At 40.5% G+C, this 18941-nt stretch overlaps 2 protein-coding genes across 8 annotated transcripts in view; one reads left to right on the top strand and one right to left on the bottom strand.

The window, feature by feature from the left end:
• cep89 (centrosomal protein 89) overlaps positions 1–18941 on the top strand; it is a 55877-nt gene that overhangs the window by 25798 nt on the left and 11138 nt on the right. For 5 of the 7 annotated variants that reach the window (XM_044199656.1, XM_044199642.1, XM_044199667.1 and 2 more), the window contains exon 16: positions 18201–18349. In XM_044199656.1, the coding sequence (XP_044055591.1) occupies positions 18201–18349 (149 nt within the window). Of the gene's footprint in view, positions 1–1221; positions 2331–18200; positions 18350–18941 lie in introns of those variants that run through there. The other 2 variants (XM_044199689.1, XM_044199681.1) reach the window with 1 other exon arrangement.
• Positions 3628–18203, bottom strand: zgc:165481 (uncharacterized protein LOC100073327 homolog). Its single transcript, XM_044199702.1, has 2 exons — positions 18066–18203; positions 3628–6295 (listed from the first exon to the last, which is right to left on the bottom strand). Exons 1-2 carry the CDS (start codon positions 18127–18129, stop codon positions 5550–5552), a joined length of 810 nt encoding a protein of 269 aa, XP_044055637.1. The 5' UTR covers positions 18130–18203; the 3' UTR covers positions 3628–5549.

Here is an 18941-nt window from a genome sequence, read left to right as displayed (position 1 = left end):
CTTCAGTGTGTTGCAGTGGTTATAATTGTGCTGTATATGATGTGGGGATTGTTTTTAACATAGGTTGTAAACGATTTACTGTCAACCTGCAACAACACAATAAATGAGTTTGTGAGAAACATTTACAGACACGGCGAGGAGGAGGTTTGCACGGCATTAGAGAATAACCTTTCTTCAACCTTCCCCATGCTGCCCTCACTATCAAAGACTGCATGCACCTTGTGGTTTCCACACAGCCCATGTAGCCATGACTTGTAGTGACATTTCTGAGGAGGATCACAGCCAGAGCAAGACCTATTAAGCCTTTTCACATAGGTAAGGCTAAGGCAGCACCTTGATGCAGAGGCACAGTTCAGCCTTAATAATCCTTATATTTAATTGTTTTTATATTGATGTTGCCTTGTCAAGTTAGTTATTTTGTTAATGTTTAGCCAACTGTAATTCTGATTCCACATGTTACAACCTGTGATGTTGGTTGTGTAGGTTTTTGCTTCATCAATATTTTTTCTTTAATGTCCAGTGAGCTGAGACACTTTATGGGTGGTTATACGCCTTAAATGAGGTGTGACTTGACCTGATTTGAGTTTTTTGATTTAAAAAAAAAAAAAAAAAAAAATCTTGTCATTCTTTGATCCTTGATCTTTTGCTTGTATTTATGATTAGACTAATGTTTTACTTCTGTCCTTTTATTTAAAACAGGATCTGGTCCAGGCAGTGTTTCCTATCACTTTTAGTGTATGAGAAAAATTATGTAGCGATTGATTACATATCAGTTCAGTGGTTACGACTGGAAAGCTGCTTTTACCTAACATTTTGATTCTACACAGGTCTGCATGAATATTATTATTCTTGTCAGCATATACTACATTACAGTGGGTAGTTATAGCATTTTAACCAACACATTTTTTGTTGGTTGATACAGCATCTTCCCACCAGCGCATGATCTCACCTTCACCCCCATCTCCTCCCTGTTTGATTACCTCAAATACACTCAACTTGTATGAGATGATGGAGGCCACTCTGTTCAAATACAATAAAGGTCCATAACATGGTGGCTGCACTGTACTTAACATTTTCATAAATGATCCATAGTAAAGCTCAATGATTATATTCTAAGAAAGACATCAAAATTGAATTGCTGATGTTATTCATCTTGCCTTACCTTTATACCTGCTTCAGACAGATTTTCCACAGCACAGTCCCTTTTGTGTTTCACTGCAGCTCACGGGGGCTGCTGAACTTGATGAGCCGCTCAAACTCACAGCATCAGGTGATTGATTCTGCGATGGGAATGTAAATTCAAAGTTCAGGCTCTCACTTTTCATACCAACCTGAAATGCTACCAAATTCCAGCAGTTGCTTTCTTTTTAGTGAACAACTAAAAACTCTATACCCAACTCGAGGTCTCATGTGATTCTTATCAACCTATAGTGATTGTAATGCATGTTGCCACCTTATGAATTGAAAAGATAGGGACTGTGTGTTAAGTCTGTGCTATAAAGAGAGGGCAGATTGTGCCTACATTATTCATGTGTAATTAAAATTCATGCCCCTCCATCTTCTTGAAACACCTGAAAATGTTGAATATTTTAGTGAGTGCATGTATAAATATAGCCAGGTCACAGGTTTGCATGACCCGTGCTGCTTGACGTCAGCGTAAGATGATTATTTTCCCCATTCAGAATTCTCAGAAATTGCGTTTCTTTTCCAAGAACCTTCACATAACAGTGATCACCCATAATCACAGGATCACATGAATATTTTTTCCTTCTATTGTCAGGATGTTGGGACCCCTGACCCTTAATCTCCTTATCTTTAGTGCTTGTGATTAAGCAATAGAAGAACTGAATGATTCTTACACTTACCTCATTGAATCAATTTGACTAATTGTGTCAGCTAGAGCCTAAGTGTTTAAAGGCACTTTCTGGCTCCTGTTTGAAAGCTGAGAACCAGGAAGTGAGTTGAATTCTCAAGGATTATTTATGATCACAACTTGTCCATGACAAACTACACTTCACAACGCTACACATTGTCGACTGTGCTAATGACAGTAAGGTATGTGGATCATCCTGAGTAACTAGGACAGTGTTCTCTCATATTCAGGGTTGTTTTATATTTGGACCAATATGGTAATTCTCTTTTCAGATGTAGGGTAGGAGAGTTTTTTTTTTTTTTTTTAATGTAACCTGCCACTCAGCTCAGAAAGATGAAAGGCAGGGTCCTGTAGATGTCAGACAGTATAACCAGCAGGACAAACACTCACTGACAAGCACTCTGTCCAACAGCTCTGTGAGCTCAGGCAGAAAATAAAATCTCTTTCTACTGTCTGACCTGCTGCCGTCTGTCATCTCTCATTTCTTTATTTCTTTTTTCTGTTGCTTCTTATTTTGCCTGTCTCCAGCTGCTTGTACTGTATAAATCAGTCTCAGCACTTTATTGCTTTATTACTGTGTCTTTGACCATCATAGTCCTTAAAAAAAACGAGAGGCTGATTGAGCTTTGTCAAGTTAGAAATACTATCATCCTGAGTTAGTGTCATTAATTGTGAAAGAAGTGGTTCTCCATCTCATCCAGTTTGGGCATGTTTGGAGAAAATCTTGTTAAAAATTGGGTTAAGAGACTTTGGAAATCCAGTTGATTGATTGATTGAAAATGCCCCTCTGTTTTTTTTCTGTAAAATTACAAATAAGCTCTTACCTTTTGTGATTTTATTGGTTTGAAGTATAACAACAGAATCCTGTCTGAGCTTGATGAGACAGACTATGTAAGATTTACCTGTGATGACAGCGATGTTGATTGTTGACATTCAAAAAGTGGACTGAATCAGCAGATGGCAGACATAAAAATAAGTACACAAGCAACAAATAGAAAACAATTCTCCATTTATTTCATTGTCTAGTAGCTTCTGTAATCAGTAGTGTGGCACTAAGCTGAGAGCTGCAGTCAGTAGATCATAGACAGAAACACAGGAAATCATAGAGGGAGTGGGTACAGAGACAGGTAGAGAAACAGTGGTAGGAAGAAGCTGACAAAGAAAAGGTAAGAAAAGAGTATATAGAACCCAAACATTGGGGAATTAACAGGATGTAGAGGAGTGGGGTTTAGCACAAAATTTATATTTTTTAAAAATATCATTACCTGAAGTTTATCATTAAATATATCAGTTATCAGCCCAGGGCCCTCAATTATCAACATTGTACAGAAAGGGTTCTAAATTGACTTCTAAGAGTAAAATGTAGAATGCTTGTGAGTACAAGAAAGTTGGTAACTGTCAAATGTGCATAATTGCTCCAAGCACCCGCAAATGTAATGTGCATTGATAAAACTCACAAATTCTAAACCACCATGCTCATGAACAGAAAGTGCCACTTACATAATGAGTCTTTCTTTTAAGTGCTACTGGAAATGTCTCTCATTACTGGGTACGACCGCAGCAATTCAAGATGTCTCAGAAGACATACTAAAATGTATGTTTTGGTCACAGAGCTATAATGAAAACTACTTTTTGGAACCCACAGGATAAGCTTTAAAGCTACGGGAGCTTTGATCAAAAACAGCGCTCTACTTTTTTCTCTACATACATGTGATGTGCAAAGCATTTGAAAATACATTTAAAAAGTCTGAGAATTATTAAAACAACACCATAGTTTATTGTGACCTTTCTTTCAGAAGTTCATATGCCAGGATGGTACATGTAGGGGAGCAAAAAACAAGATGCCATTACATGTATAATGCACACAACCTTGAGGTGCGACACAACAACAAATCCACATGGCTTTAGTATGGCAGTATGTGCACCGTGAAGCATGAAGGTAACAGAGGACTCCCATAGCCATAAACTGTACCTTTGAGCCAAATGCGTACCACACAACCAGTACCACAAAATGCAAGAGAGCAGCCCTGCCTCGTTCATCCCAACAAGGAACTGAATGGAAAGTGTGTTGCTGAACATTGAAAGAGTATCAAAAAACCTGAGATATGAGTCCAGTTTATGCATCACATGCACCAAATCGATTCAACATAACAACCTGAATGGTGTGTGTCTGTATTACAGGCAGAGAGAGAGAGAAGGAGAGGGGCACATTCAGTAAGCGATACTAACAGCCTCATAACATGGATGCCCAAAGCTACTGCTGTGACAGTAAAATAAGTAATATAATTACGGCCAATTCACAGTTAATTAGTATTTTGTCCTGGCTGAAATGTGCATTGCATGCAAATATCCTTTTTCTTCCTTGCTTGAAACACTTAATTTGAACACAGAGTTTTTATGGTGAAAAATCCAGCCAAATGGACAGTCTTTTCCTGTAATATTCCTTGCATTGTTCAACAATACACAGAAATTGTAAAGTCGCTATTCTCACAATAGCTAATTTATGACCACATTCCCCTGGAAGAGCATTGTTTCAACCAGGATATAAAGATGTTGCAACAGACTTATATTAACAGGTTTAACAGACTGATACCTTTCAACCCATAGATATCAGCCCACCAATGCTTTTCTTCCATACAATATACAGTTATTGATGATATTTGGAGCTGATGGCAAGACCAGTATCACAGTTAACAATTATGAGTTACCTGCAGTTTTAACAGAGAGAAGAAATATTTGGTTACATGGCGTGCTACCATTAATGCTGGCTTGTAAGTGTGAAGAACAGTCACTAAAAAAAAAAGAAATTGAAATGAATTGATTTGAAAATATTTTCTATATTTGTACTGTCAATCAGTGTCTAAGAGGTGCCTTTTGATTTTAACTGGTGGCAAAAATTGCCTACAACATTTTCCTGCCTTTTGATTATTGGCAGCTGGCAATTATCCAGTCATGCTTAAATGCAATTGTTAATTAACTTAATAACATCCTGAGAAAACCAAGTAAATACACAATGTTAATTTAGACTATAGAAATACTATGAATTTTTCTTTACAGATTGCGCATGTGGTCCATTAAATCAACACCCTTGCCATTTGGTGGATGGTATTTCATTTGTAGTGCTCCTTTGTCACCACAAAGTGCTGTGTGTATGCGTGGTTTAGAGCTATACCAAAATATACAGACATCACTTAATACTGATTGCATGCAAGTTTTGTGTTGGTACACAGTGTTGATAAATGAGGGCCCAGGACTCTCAGTGCTCTCATTATGTTAGTCAAACACTGAAGGTCTACTCTCAAATGCTATGTTAGACTAGGTCATACTCACACACCACAGAACAAATAAAGGTTACAGAAATACATCACAGAAATGTAGGTATAGGCGCTGCTCCAACTAACAGAGCTTGTGAGGGGCTCTGTTCGTGTTGGCCAAACTGGTTTCTGAGTTGCAGCAGTCGGCCTAACAAAAGCCTAGACCAACACTAAAGGTCTTCTTAGGTCTTTTTACTGGCCCATTATTTCCATGAAGTTAACTGACTGGTGAGCTTATAAAGCCTGTGTAGGATCATCTTCACATTTGGGCCTCCTATCTATCAACAAAACACATCAAATACCTGTTTACTGCAGCTGAATTTATCCCATCCTAGGACCACCAGTTCTCAGGTAGCATCATATCAGCCCCTGGAGGAACAGTCACACATGCCCTGGCACAGACACTGGCAGAACCCGTAGACCAGGCAAACTGTCAGGCTTGATGGCACCAAGCTAACACATACAATGCCTAGCGTCACTCTCTGGATCACCAACAAGTAGATTCCTAGAGGCAGTGAGCCAAAATATAAGAAACCCAGCAGCCAGACCAGGATGCGTGGGACATGATTACAGAACTTGGACATGGCGTCCTGATCAGCTGGCCCATTGGAGCCCATCGATACTGAGTCCAGGCTCTGCTCAGCAAAGACGTCAGAGCTGGCATTTCGACTTGGGGAGTGCTGTGAGTCCCTCTGCACTTCCATTATAGTGATGACCAGGCAGTTGGAGGAGTCGTGAGACGGGCTGGAGGAGGAGAAACTCTTTGGAGTTAGGACCACCTCCCCGTTGTGGTCGGAGCTCCAGGATTTGTCCCGCATTGCCATGTGGGACATGATATTAGCATCATCAGGCAGGGCTGACACCTCATACTCTGTGATCTCGGTTTGGTGTCGGCAAAAGGGGCAGGAGATGAAACCTGCCACTTCAGCAATGTCCAGGATCTTAATGAGGCAGCGGGCGCAGACCCGGTGAAGGCAGTCCAGGATCTTAGGCTTGCGGTTGTGGGCATTGTAGCGTTGGTAACAGATTTTACATTCTAATTCCTCTGGTGGAGGACAGTCCTTCTCCTCTAACTCAGCCTGAGGACAGCTCATCTTCAAGTCATGTTCTGGGGAAGGAGATAAAAATATAGAGGCAGAGACACATTGAGAAAAAGAGAGTTAGAAGGATAATGGTATTTCTCTAGTCCAGCATTACATGTGACTTTGACTAGAACGTTGGAAATCGCACTAAAACAAGCTGATGTTTCTAACTATTGTTATCTGCTGTATTGCTGCCCATCAGGGAAAGGTCAGGGCTCTGCCTCCTTCTCTGGCTGCTTCTATTCTCTGTACCTGCTGGTGATGAATGATTTATGGTTTGGGAGTTGGATCAGAGTGTCATCCCAGAGCCCTTTGTGGCAAAGCAAGAGCCAGTAATGCTATTGATATGTGGGGAGAAGTGGTAGGGACTGCTGCTCCTTGTTCCAGGTCTTAATTAAAATGACCAGCCACTGAATTGAAGCTTTTACATTGTTACTTTTAGTTTTTATTTATTTATTTGTTGTCCCTCGGATGATATACATCCTGTTCAGCTTTTTTATTTGGTCTGTTAGGATACGGAACTATAGAGCAATGTAATGTCTTTGTGAAAAGCCATTCACTCCTATTTGGTTTTTACTGACCAATGTCACTGACAAAATGAGTGTTTTAGTTAGCATTAATCTGTACCTACTGAATTCATTCAGGTCAAATGAAAGGAAATGAAAATCATTATCACAAAACTGAAAGGAAAAGAAATGCAGGTAACAATTATTGAGTGAAAGCAGCTTCGTTGCGATTGTACACAATTGCTGACAGCTACTGAATTCCTAAAGGGCTGAGATGAGAGAACTCCAATGATCAGTTTCCTCCATGGAGAAACAGCAAGAAACTGTCAGTCATTATTAATAAGGTCAAATAGCTGTAAGCATGTATCCATAGACACCAAGCACAAATAAGAACAAGATTAAGGAGCCCCCACCTCCCGTACCTTACCCCAAACCTTACTGTGGCAGATCTGTCATCTGCAGGTACATAAAAGGCCTTTTAAGATCTTTCAAGATCTTGCACAATCTCAGTAAAGATTGAGATTGTGAAGAGAAAATCCAGGTCCTTGTCATTCAAAATGCAACGTGAACTTGAACGTGAAGGTTCAGTTTGTTCATAAAGCTATCCTGTGTATGTGCCCTTAAGGCCTAACAATGTCTTTCTTATCTCATAAAACATTTGCAAAGCCTTTTTAGAATGTTTACACACACGCATTACCTTTACCAACTGTCAATATGCATTACCGCTCTGCAGATCCACACATGTAACAAACCTCTGTTCATCCACTTCACACCTCTAGTTAAACTGTGTACAAACCAGTCAAACCTGTGCAAGTCACACTCTTAGTCCGTTGTTCTACACCAGGTGCCAGCCATTCATCAGTTACTTTTTTTAAAAGCCCCCATTTTTTAAGAGGAGGGGTAGGACTTGCAACAGTCTGTTGAGGTTATGCGCTGTAACCATTTGGCTATAGAGGAGCTCTAAAAAGCCACATTTTAATATATTTTGAACACTTACAAAAGTTTGAGCTGAGTAATTACATTGCCGAGTGTGCCATTGTGAGGTTCCTGGTCAGCGAGGGGGAACATATGTGCAAAGCTATTCATCACCACACCCTATTCCATCACTTGGTCAATATGTTGAATATGAAAGGTGTAACATTGATTTGAAAATGGTTATGTAGCTCCATATGGAGGAGGAATAACACAGGGGAGGAGGTGGAGCAAAGCTGACATTTCAAAAGGTCAGCTTTTCATAGAAAACCAAGCGCAAGTCACATCAACAAATGGCAAGACTGCACATGGCGAAACAAAAAATTTAACCTGTGCGAAATACTGAAGAGAAAAAGAAAAAACCTTAACCATTGCATTGTCGCATCATAAAACAAATGTATTGGTCAACAGTGATTTGTAACGGTGCTGGACAAATGATGTCATCCTGGCAAATGCGGCATCAGATGAGAAAATATATCGTTCTAAAGGGCAGATACTAACAACGTAATTTTACCTCGGCCCCTGACCCTGAGCTCTCTCCATGGGGAAAATCAATAAAGAATCACTTTCACTTATTCTACAAACCACTACTAGTTACATGTCGGTATTTTTAAAAGCAAAAAGGGCTTTGATCAACAAGTTTTGTTGTGTCATGGAAAATGCTTTAATCACCAAGATAAAAGCAAAGTCTAAGCTGTGTTGTCACAGCTACAGAAGTCTGTACAACACTGAGCTCCAGACGCTCTGTTGGATGTACACCTTTACAGCCAGAATTACAGTCAACAGTCAATATTCTGCATAGATCTTGGCAAGACAAACTAGATCAAACGCTGTGACCTGTTACCTGCATTTATAGCATGTGATATGTGATACGTACTGCTCGGTAAATTGGTGGGTTTAAATTTACAGTCGGACTTTTTTCTAATTCCACTGACAAGGTTAGATTCATTTTGGGGGGAAATCTTTTCCTTGCATGTGTGAGCAATTTGCCATCAGAGTGCAGAACGGCTGGATTTTCCCATGTTAAATTGCATCTAAAACACAAGCTCAAATATATCAAGTGCGTGTGTGTTGGGTTTATAAAAACTGACAAAAAAGTTGAAACTCTCCAGAACAGTGGAGGATCTACGTCCCACAATATTTTGACTGACAGACTTTCAGCAGGCGTCCCACAACACATACCGCACAAAAAAGCCCCTAATGCACCCCACTGTTCCTGAACTCAGATGGCTACACATTTGTGTATCTGTGTGTGTGTGTGTGTGTGGCTTGCGATTTGTAAAATATCCCTTTATATATTGCAGACAAGATGGGACACTTATCCTCCCCGTCCCTTATGGTTTCTGCTCCCCCGTCCCCTCCTCCTTTCAGTGTGGATTGTTGATGATAACTTTGACCTTTGCTGTCAGAATATCTGCTTGGTGATGCTTCTCTGAATTACGCCATTGATCCAGAGGATTATGTTCATGCTGCTGTTGGCAGATCTTTCATCCTTGTTTACAACAATTAGGTGTAAAAACAGAGCAGTATTTTGGTGAACTTCCTTCATTTTTTAACAGTTGACTGTCTAGATGTATTTATTTGAAGAACAGCACAAGAACTTTGCCTTTTGCTAATAATATTTTTGTGACATTTTCATATATATTTGATCGCACATACATGTAGCCATATAGATAACACTCCTACTTTGAATGTTTGACATTAAAGATAAAATAGTCTTTAATGTGTCTTTAATAATAGATATTTGACATTACAAGCAACCAATAGCCCAGAGATGAAACCAGCTGCTCTGACAAGTTCAGTGGAACCCCTCTGTCTCAGTGGGCCAAGCTGGGATTTGGGATTTAAATTTATTTTTTTTCCAGTTTGAACTATTAGCACCTATGCAATGAAAGGCATTATGGCTAATCGTGGGTCGCAGAGGTTTGTACACCTCCCATTTGATTGCTGATTGCTTGATTCAACTCCAGCTTCAAAACAGAGGAGAAAAAAAACATGAATGTTATACAAATATGAAAACAACAGCCACACAAACGCATAGAGAAGTAATGTTTCAGTCTTTATTCATGATGAAGACATTCAACTATAGTATTTATTTTCTATGGTAAGATTTGGAACATAATAATAATAACACTGCTGTAAAACTTTTCAAACACAATTTACTGAGCTTGCCAATTACATAGGGTTAGGGTAATTAGGGTTAGGGCTCAGTAGTACTATAGAACAGTGGGTACCTGTGTGTCATCGGGTGGATTGGTACATTTATCTAAACACACTGCTGTATTCCTCTCTATTCTGCATTTTTCGCATTGATATTTAGGCATTCTTCTCCAATCTGTAGTTGTTACGAAGACAAATCTGTGGATCTAAAATGACGCATCTGACACAAACAGTTGTCTGTCAGGAATACATTTGTCAAAGAGCATTTCATCATAAGCAGCAATTACTGTTTGTCTGGGGATGTGACTCAGTACTGGAAGCTGCCTAACATTTATTGCAGGCACGCACGAGAGTGTAAGGCAGGGAAAAAAGCCAGAACAGAACCTGCTGCAACAATGGCAGAGGTGCTATAACGTTCAGAGAAGCTAGTACTAACAGGATGTGAAAACAGTGATTGAACAGAACACAAGGTAATTGACAGTAAAAGATTTAGTTTTATAGTGCAGCATTGAATTTAACTTGTTGATTATTGTAGGACCAACGCAACATTAGATTAATCTGTTGTACAAAATAAGTGTGTCTACATTCTTTCAATCACTGTGATACAGAGCAACAATGGGGACATTTGTGATGGAAACGAATTTGGTAGGTAGATCCCAAAATAAAACTTGCTGGGCAATCATCATATAGCTGAAGTAATCATGTTTATATCATTTTATTCACTCTGATAGAGAGCAACGATCACAGTGATCGGCTTTGCTAGATCAGAATGCATTTGTGTATTGTCACTGAAAAACGAGATCACTGGGCCTTTCCTCAATGTGCTTCCAATCCGACCAGTCACATTTCTTGCGGTCTCCATGAGGAATCCCCAGTTACATTTTTGAGGAGGTACAAGTCAGTAGCTACAGAACTCACAGACATAGCCTCCGTGACACTGTCGCAGAAGCACAAATCCTTTTGAAGAAGTCACCTGAGAGATGGTCAGTCTGTACAGTAGCCTGATCCAGCCGCTGATCCAGCCACTGTTGACACTGTAGCCTGTCAGAACAAGCTTCATTAGATCCTCGAGTCCAGTGAACTAGAAAAACCCTTGAATGGCACAGCGTGGTTGAGCACTGTTGCTTCAGAGCAAGGAGGTCCTGGGTTTTAACCTGACTGAGCTGTTGTGTGGTGTCTGCATGCTCGCCCTGTGTTCATGCAGGTTTACGTCGGGAGCACCATTTTTTCCGCCATACCAAAAGAGTGTTCTTAAAGTGCTTTCAAGTATTGAGTTGTTATTAATGGCGCCTTCATGTTTTCCAGTGTAAACATGGTGATAGTAGCCCTGCTGCCACTGCAGGTGGAAAAGCGAGTGCTGGTCTCATGTACTGCACATCCATCCTGCTGTTTAGCTTTATACCACAGTAACCACAACCACAGTATCTAGATCCCGATGGCAGTGCTGTGCCCTGTTGCCTCCTAATCAAAATGTAGAACACAACAGCATATCTGGGCAGCAGAGATAGCAGTAACCGACTGCTATCTGCGCCATTAGGCTGTCAACAGCTCTGGTCTGCAGAAATACACAGCATCAATTCCAGATAGGTGTAAAACATTCACCTTGTCATTCTACCTTCACCTCTAAATGAGATATATGTCAGAGAAGTGATAAACAAATAAGAAAAGAGCCAAGAGCGTAAACACAGAACTAAACTATCAGGTTCTTTACAGCTACAACATGCTTCAAACCCATCAGTCCTACTAAAGACCAACAAAGCACAAGTGTCTGCCCAGCCAAACACTGGCAAACCACTAGCATGTAATGACTCAGGCCCATGCTAGCCGTTTGTGTTGCTTTACCATCCAACAAGATTTTTACAATAGGACTCCAAATCACACGTAGCCCATCTGCCCAAGTATACCGGTGTTTTGCGGTTTGTTTTTGCTAATTCTCCAGCCTGACTGAAGGGAACTTCCTATAGACAGACGTGTCAGTTAACTTATTTATGAACAGAACTAATTGTGACATTAAGTTTGACGTTGGCAGATGTTTGTGACACACCTGAGCAGGAGAGCAGAGTTAATCTGATGAGCTGTGAGATGTGTTGTCTTCCCAGTTCTCTACCAAGGGAGGTGCATGTCTGTGAGTGTATCTGTGATGTCTGTATTTGTGTGCTATTGGCAGAAATGCTGGTACTACACCCTCTTTCTCTGAAGTTTTTCAAACCCAGCAGACAAAAAGGCTCACTTATCTTACTTCTTTCATTCCACTAACCCCATAGTGCTATCCTTTGACATCCTTTGCAAGCCAACCTCCAACGAACTTCCACACACCTGTGGACTCTCCGCACCACAAGAGCTTCTCTCCTCAGCAAAGGTCAGAGATTTTTAACTAGAAGGGCGTGACAGCAGAGTCTTGTGAGAGGTGGCAAAGCAGATCTTCCTTGACATAGAGTTCTATGCTGCACACCACTGCTTTTAGAAGGAGAAATTTACAGTAAATGCTCTTTTTCAACCCCACCCTGCTTTACAGTCATGAAGTTTTATAGATATGCACAGGATCCTGCTGTTGGCCACCGGCCCAGTACAATTTTAGCTTTCTGTCGTTCAATGGTTAGCCACTGGAAGCCAACAAGTACAACCACACTGTTTTTCTGTTGGCGCCTGGGAGCTAAGAATTGCAACCACAGTCTTGCATTGTCTACCAGTGGAAGCTGTCCAGTAAACTAACAGTACAGTAGGAAACACAGCATCTTGTTTGTTCCTTCAGCCACAACCTTACTTCCTCTTGCTCCACTGCATGCCTGCAACAGGTGAACCAGTTTCATCCATTCAATTCAACTTCCTGTATTGTCTTCTTTTGTCCCACTATGCTCCCATCCAAGGTATCCACTTGTCTCTTATTAGATGCAGTAAGATCGGGTGTGGAGTAGGGTCTCATGTAGTTGAATTCTGCCAGCTCTATGGAACTGCTTCATTACCTCTACCTCTTTCTTTTGCCAGTGACACTAGGCAGCCAATTTCAGCAGAAAAGGTCAGTCTCTTTACACATGCAATGATGCTTTAGAGAATAGAGTTTTTGCTGCAGGGAATTTAAACAACATTTGGATTTGTGAATTAATGAATTGGGCTTCATCCAGTTCATTAATTCTCAAATCAAAATATTGTTTATGATGTTGGATGGATACGATATGATGTTGTTAGTTAGGTTGAGGTGTTAATTAGAATAACGGCAGGCTGGCAGATAAAAGGAAAGGAGGGTGTATATACAGTAGTCTTTAACACAAGCATGCATTCGGACTGTTAGCAGCAGATGTTGGTTGCAGCGCAAATCGTATTTCAGCATAAGGCAGGACATATGGCAGTGCCGATACATGGTTCTTCGAAAACAGGTGGTAGGACCCAAAGGATCAACTTCAGCTGGCTTTTCATATGGACAAACAAAAGAACAAGGTGACTGGCCATTTTAGAAAATACATGGAGTGAAAACTGAGAGCAAGTTCAAGCCGAAAACTCGAGTGTACTGCTAGTCACTGCAACATACAGTATATCCAGCGCTCTCCCGCAGCTTCCTTCTGTAGGCTCTAGGTTGCCCCTAGGGAAAGTTATTATTGTCAGGTCTGAGTCTGGACGCCAGGAACCGTTTAGCAGGAGGTCCTATCTTATCTTAAAGAGTGAAAAAGTAGTTCAATGTTAGCTTGAAATTTACAGAAACATGGCTGCGACTGATATCAAATCAAATCTCTGCCCCTGCTGAAAAAAACCTTGTAGCCAACGGCAGAAGACAGTTTGTACTGGTATTGGTTTGGTTTGGTTTGGCGTTGCTCAGCTTGTTGTGAGGGCTAAATGTCACCGCTTCATCTGGGCTAATGCTGGCTCCCTACTGCCTCCCTGGGGGGTTGATGAAGAGTCAGGCCAAGCTTGGGAGACATTTTGCTTTCCAGATTATAGTTCTCCAACAGAAAGTACCAAATCCATTCATTACTGAGCACAACTGGGAATTAGCATGCTGGTTGAGGAGAGAGCTAGGACCATATTCAAGGCTAAGGCTCTTAACTGGCTAAGTGCCCAGTATATGATGGGACTAGATTCAGAGTTTCAGATGAATGTTTTTGTCAGCAGGGCCTTGTAGCCACCCTGCCAAGACAAGGTCAGCACCCTGCTGTTCCCGAGCTCTCAAACTTTTGTTGAGCGTATCCTGAACGTGTCTGGGATGTGCTCATTTTTATCAAAGATGTCCGATATTGTGAGCTACCCCATGTCTTGGACTTCTCTTTATGTGCACTTAAAATACCCTCTGTAGAGTACACATTATCTGGTGATTCATTTTCTTTTAGCAAACTACAACAAATACATGAATAAATAAAAAAAATATGAATGATTTCATTGATAGTTTTGGATTACCCTGTGAAGTATTGGACTACTTCTTGTAGTCCATATTTTGGTTCAAGTTATTGCACCATCAAATGATAGACATATTTGTCAAACCATTTATATTCTAGTTATATATCTCAATATATTGGTTATTTTGCTCATCTTAAGACATATTGGTTCATTGGTCAGTATATTGTAAGATGGTTGGTTAAATTATTGTCGGTCATGGTTTGATTAAGTACGTGATTATGACTTTCTCAAACACTGAGAAATCAGAATCTGAGCTTGTACTTGTAAGGACCGTACTAATTCTAGAAGCCCCCCAATCTTTGGCCAAGAAGTAGGGCAAGGGAAAATAGCCCGTCATTGTTGCCGGCCTCTATGTACCTCACACTATAGCAGGTTGGTGGCTGATGACATATGCGTCCACCCAATAACCACCTAGACGTTCCCCTGCAGAGAAGCCGTCACTGATAGACAAGAGGGGAGTGTGTCACTTCTGCAGGGTTAATAAGTGGGCTAGCCTATATTTCCTATACAGCTCTTTAGAAGGTGAAACCTGTGTAAAACTTAAGCTAGACGTGCTGCATGTATGTTCTAATACCGTCCGCTGCACTTAGTTTTAGCTACATGCAGATCATTTTTCCATCAGTGTTATTTTGATTCTTTGTGCTACTTCAGTGTGATCCTGAGCTGTGTACCCAACGTGTCATTCTTACATTGTCTCTCTCGCTCTCTTTCTTCCGCTCACACACACACACACACACACACACACACACACACACACACACACACACACACACACACACAGCAGCCTGCGCTCCACACTGTTAATCAGTCAGATACATTACTTGCGACACTATGATTGACTGCTTAACTCGCAGTTTGCATATTGTCTGTATTGCTGAAACACTGCTTGCAATTTGTGGCCTCTTCTACGCACAACTTTGTGGAAACAGAGCAGCCTGTCAAGCGTAGCGTGCAGTTAGTAAACCGGCAGCTACACAGAAGTCGGTTGAGTGAAAAGCACAGCCTTTGAAATGTTTTCAATTGTTGGTCTGTTGATGCACTGAATATATTTATTACTTGAAACTACTAATGCTTGATTGCTAAAAGAGAGACACTCAAAGCTTTTGGTGACAAAAAGTTAAACATACCAGTGTCAGTAAAACAAGAGTTGATCTCAGGTGTAGGCCAAAATCTAAACATTATCAAAATGTGCCATGCGTGGAAACCATCATTGTGCAGGAATAAATGGTATAATATAGAGCTACTCTTAAGAAAGAAATAAAAACAATCCAATCATATCACATATTTGGTCTATATGTAAGGCAAAGTGATAAAACTGTGACATCCTATTCATTCAAGAGACTGTGAGGTCATATATCTTGGTCATCCTATGCCTGTAACATGTAATTTAATGGATGAGATAGGTATGTAATGACAGTGTTGTAAATTATATGCTCAAGGTAAGGGTAAGGGCCTGTACGTATATTTCACATGTGCCCGCTCGATGTCAAGGCCTGACTGTTCAGGTCTTACTGTATGTCCGTGTGCCTTGCTCACGTATGGTACAGGTCTAAAAAGTGTTCAGAGACTTAAATTGCTACTCACTGGTCAGAAATGAATACCAATAAGCTCCTGGGCATATCGTACTGCTATCAGAATTTGAACATCATTCATCCAGTCATTTAACAGTAGGCGTTTTCTATTTGCTTACTGCTGATCAAACGTTTCCATTATGTGTCTACTCTAGCCGTCCACTACTGGTGAGGTTAAACTTTGTGGTCTGTAATTATGTCCGGCAGATTAAAATGCTCAGAGCAGTTGGATTGTTTTTAGCCAAGTGAATGAAAATGCATGTAAATAAATGCACGTGTCGATAGGATAAGGTAGAAAGCTACATAATGAATGTGCTGGTTAATCCCACCGAAAGCGTGGAAAGCACATATTATAGACCTGAATTGTGTCAACTCTGATGTAGAAGGTTGTTTATCTGTTATGAAAATGGATAATTGATCGTGATGATGTTGATTTAATGTGTTATGGATGATGGTCTGATTTTCTTCTATATGGTCCGGAAAAGTTATTGTTTTCTCTTTTGATTTTACTTTAATTTCCTACTTGTTTGTTTAGTTACAAATTTAAGGTCTGACCTTAGTTTAGTATAGTATAATATAGTATAGTTAGTATTGTATGAACTCACACATTATTACATAGTTAATTCATAACCTACTTTTTTCTTCTACTTTTTTTTCCTTCATTGACATTGCCATTCTCTGATTATCTTTGCACATAACCTGCTCAACTTAAAAATGAATTCTACCCACTTCCTTATCCATCAAGTCCTTTTTACCCAGAGTAAAAATCATTTTGACATGCTCTCAGCTCTCGAGTCTGTCTCGGGCAATTAATTTCTTCTTTTTCCTGTTTTTCTTCAGGTGGCCTCTTTGAGAGCAAGCTCTCTTTCTGAAGCGAGGCCCAAACCTTGATACAGTAAAGTCAAAAAGAAAGTGGAAAATGTGTAGAAATTTCAAAACTGTCAGCCACATACATGTGCATATACTTAATACCACAACCACAGACCAAATCATAGAAAATGTGAAATATTATTGCTTTAAAAGTCATTGGGGAGGAACTGAGTACAGTTACTTAGGTGAGAAAAGCAATTTCACTCTTGTTTTCATAAGAAACTGTTCACTTCAGCTACCTGATGCCGTATTGTATGTGATCCCTCTGCTTAGCGTTCTACTCATTCAATAGCACTCAGTTATTACAATGACCAATTTTTCTGCATGTACATATGCCACGTTATTTTTTTTTGTTGGGAGAAACATGAATCCTACTGTCTCCTTGACTGTGATTGGTTGGCTAAGGGAAAAAAAAAACATTTGACATCCGTTGGCACTTTTCTGAAAAAGACTTTATAAAGAAAAGACACATTCTATGTGCTTTGCGGATGCTTCCTGTTGCTTTCTGCGTACAATAGGCAGGAACAGTTGGGGGTAAAATATGCTTTGTGCGAACACATCATGTTCACAACTCAACAGTCTTAAAATAAGGGGTAGGATAGCTTCAGAAGCACAGCCTTACAGATAAATCCAGCTTCCAGTATCAAATCCATTTGCTTAACTGCTCTTAAACAAGATGTCTGATAATCAAATCCAGACAAGCCAGCGACTTGATAATCCATGATTATTTAGAGTGAAAAGGGCCAAAACAACTTGTTTGTTTTACCTTTTGTCGAGCAGACAGAGTGATAAACTCTTATGCACAGACCCACAAAAAGCTGATGGAAGGCAAGCACACACTATCTGTCCTTATACAGACCTTGTTTTTCTCATCACTAAATCTTTTCCTGCAGAGCTCAAAGCAGCAACACACCTCTCTGTTTCCTTTTGTGCATCTTTATTTTCCTCTGCCTCTCTTGCTCTCTTATAATTTTTTCTTTCGTTGATTGTTTCTTTACTTTACTGCCCCTCCTTTTGCTTCATTGTCGTGACTTTCATTCTGCATCAGCTGAGGCAAACTAGTCCCACATAACAATAAACATGTATTCCACTTGTATGAGTGTGTGCGTGCTGCACTGTCTGCAGTAGTTCTGAAGTGTCTGCAGCTTCAACAGCTGCTGAACCGCTGATACAACAACTTAAATATAAATCTGTAACAGAACTACTATTTGCTGGACACACACACACAAGCACACACCCTCCAAACAAATAAACACCAAATGCAGTAGAAGTACAGATGCACACACCAGCCTCTCCATAGAAGATCTGCATGATTAGTGTGTGTTCCTCACCTTGTCCCAATGTGTTTGACTCCCCCTCCTCCACTCCAGTTGTCTCTGCTGCGCTGTCCTTCATGTGAATCCACCTCCTTCATAGCATCACTCCACGTCTCATTTATGTGTGTGTGTGTGTGTGTGTGTGTGCAGGTGTACCGGAGGCAGACGTCAACCAGACTGGCAGTGTTGGAGGAGGCAGCGGAGGGGAAGACAGCTTCTTACCAGAGGGAGATCCTTCACCTGCAGAGGCTGCTAAGAGAAAGACAGGAGGCTGAGGAGAGACTACTGCAGTCCAAACGGTAGGAGGGGAGCGAGGAGGAGAGAGAGAGAGAGAGAGAGAGAGAGAGAGAGAGAGAGAGAAAGAGGAGTGAGTGGAGGAGATTTGGCAGGCGGAGGATAGTGAGAGAATGTGTGAATGAGAGGAGGAGGAGAAAGAGAGAGGAGATGGTGTGTGTAGCTTAAAAAAAAAAGGAGGGAAGCCAGAGACAGCGAGAAGCAGCAGTAAGGTATGCATGGAGGCACATCAGAAACAGATAAGAGATGTCTAGACAAACAGATCAGTTTCAGCCTCATCTGTCTTTTTCTTACATTGTTTCCCTCAAAAAGAATGAGTCCGATTTGAACAAGAATGACGAATGGATACATGTGCAGGCCAATTATCGTCCGATTTTATCTAACAAGGAACTTCAGTACAGAAATGCCAAAGATTTTCTTTGAGGTAATTCAGAAACAGTGTTGCAGTTACATAATTTGTCCACCAGACAGCACTGTTTAAGGCCTTCCCCCGTACATACTGTACATACCGTCACAAGTCTTTAATAACCAAATTTAAAGCTGCTATAACCGATATTTTTACATTAACAATGCATCAAATAGCTATGTGTATGTGAA

This window comes from Siniperca chuatsi, linkage group LG1, assembly GCF_020085105.1.
Source record: "Siniperca chuatsi isolate FFG_IHB_CAS linkage group LG1, ASM2008510v1, whole genome shotgun sequence".
Taxonomy (NCBI): Eukaryota; Metazoa; Chordata; class Actinopteri; order Centrarchiformes; family Sinipercidae; genus Siniperca; species Siniperca chuatsi.
The sequence above is the reverse complement of the archived record's forward strand: the minus strand, read 5'-3'. Positions and strand labels throughout refer to the sequence as shown.

Bases quoted from the DNA above. Each gene is read 5' to 3' on its own strand.
- zgc:165481 (XM_044199702.1), bottom strand. From the start codon at position 18,129: ATGAAGGACAGCGCAGCAGAGACAACTGGAGTGGAGGAGGGGGAGTCA. The intron at 6,296-18,065 runs GTGAGGAACACA...CTCCTTCCCCAG, and splicing joins GTCAAACACATTGGGACAAG to AACATGACTTGAAGATGAGC.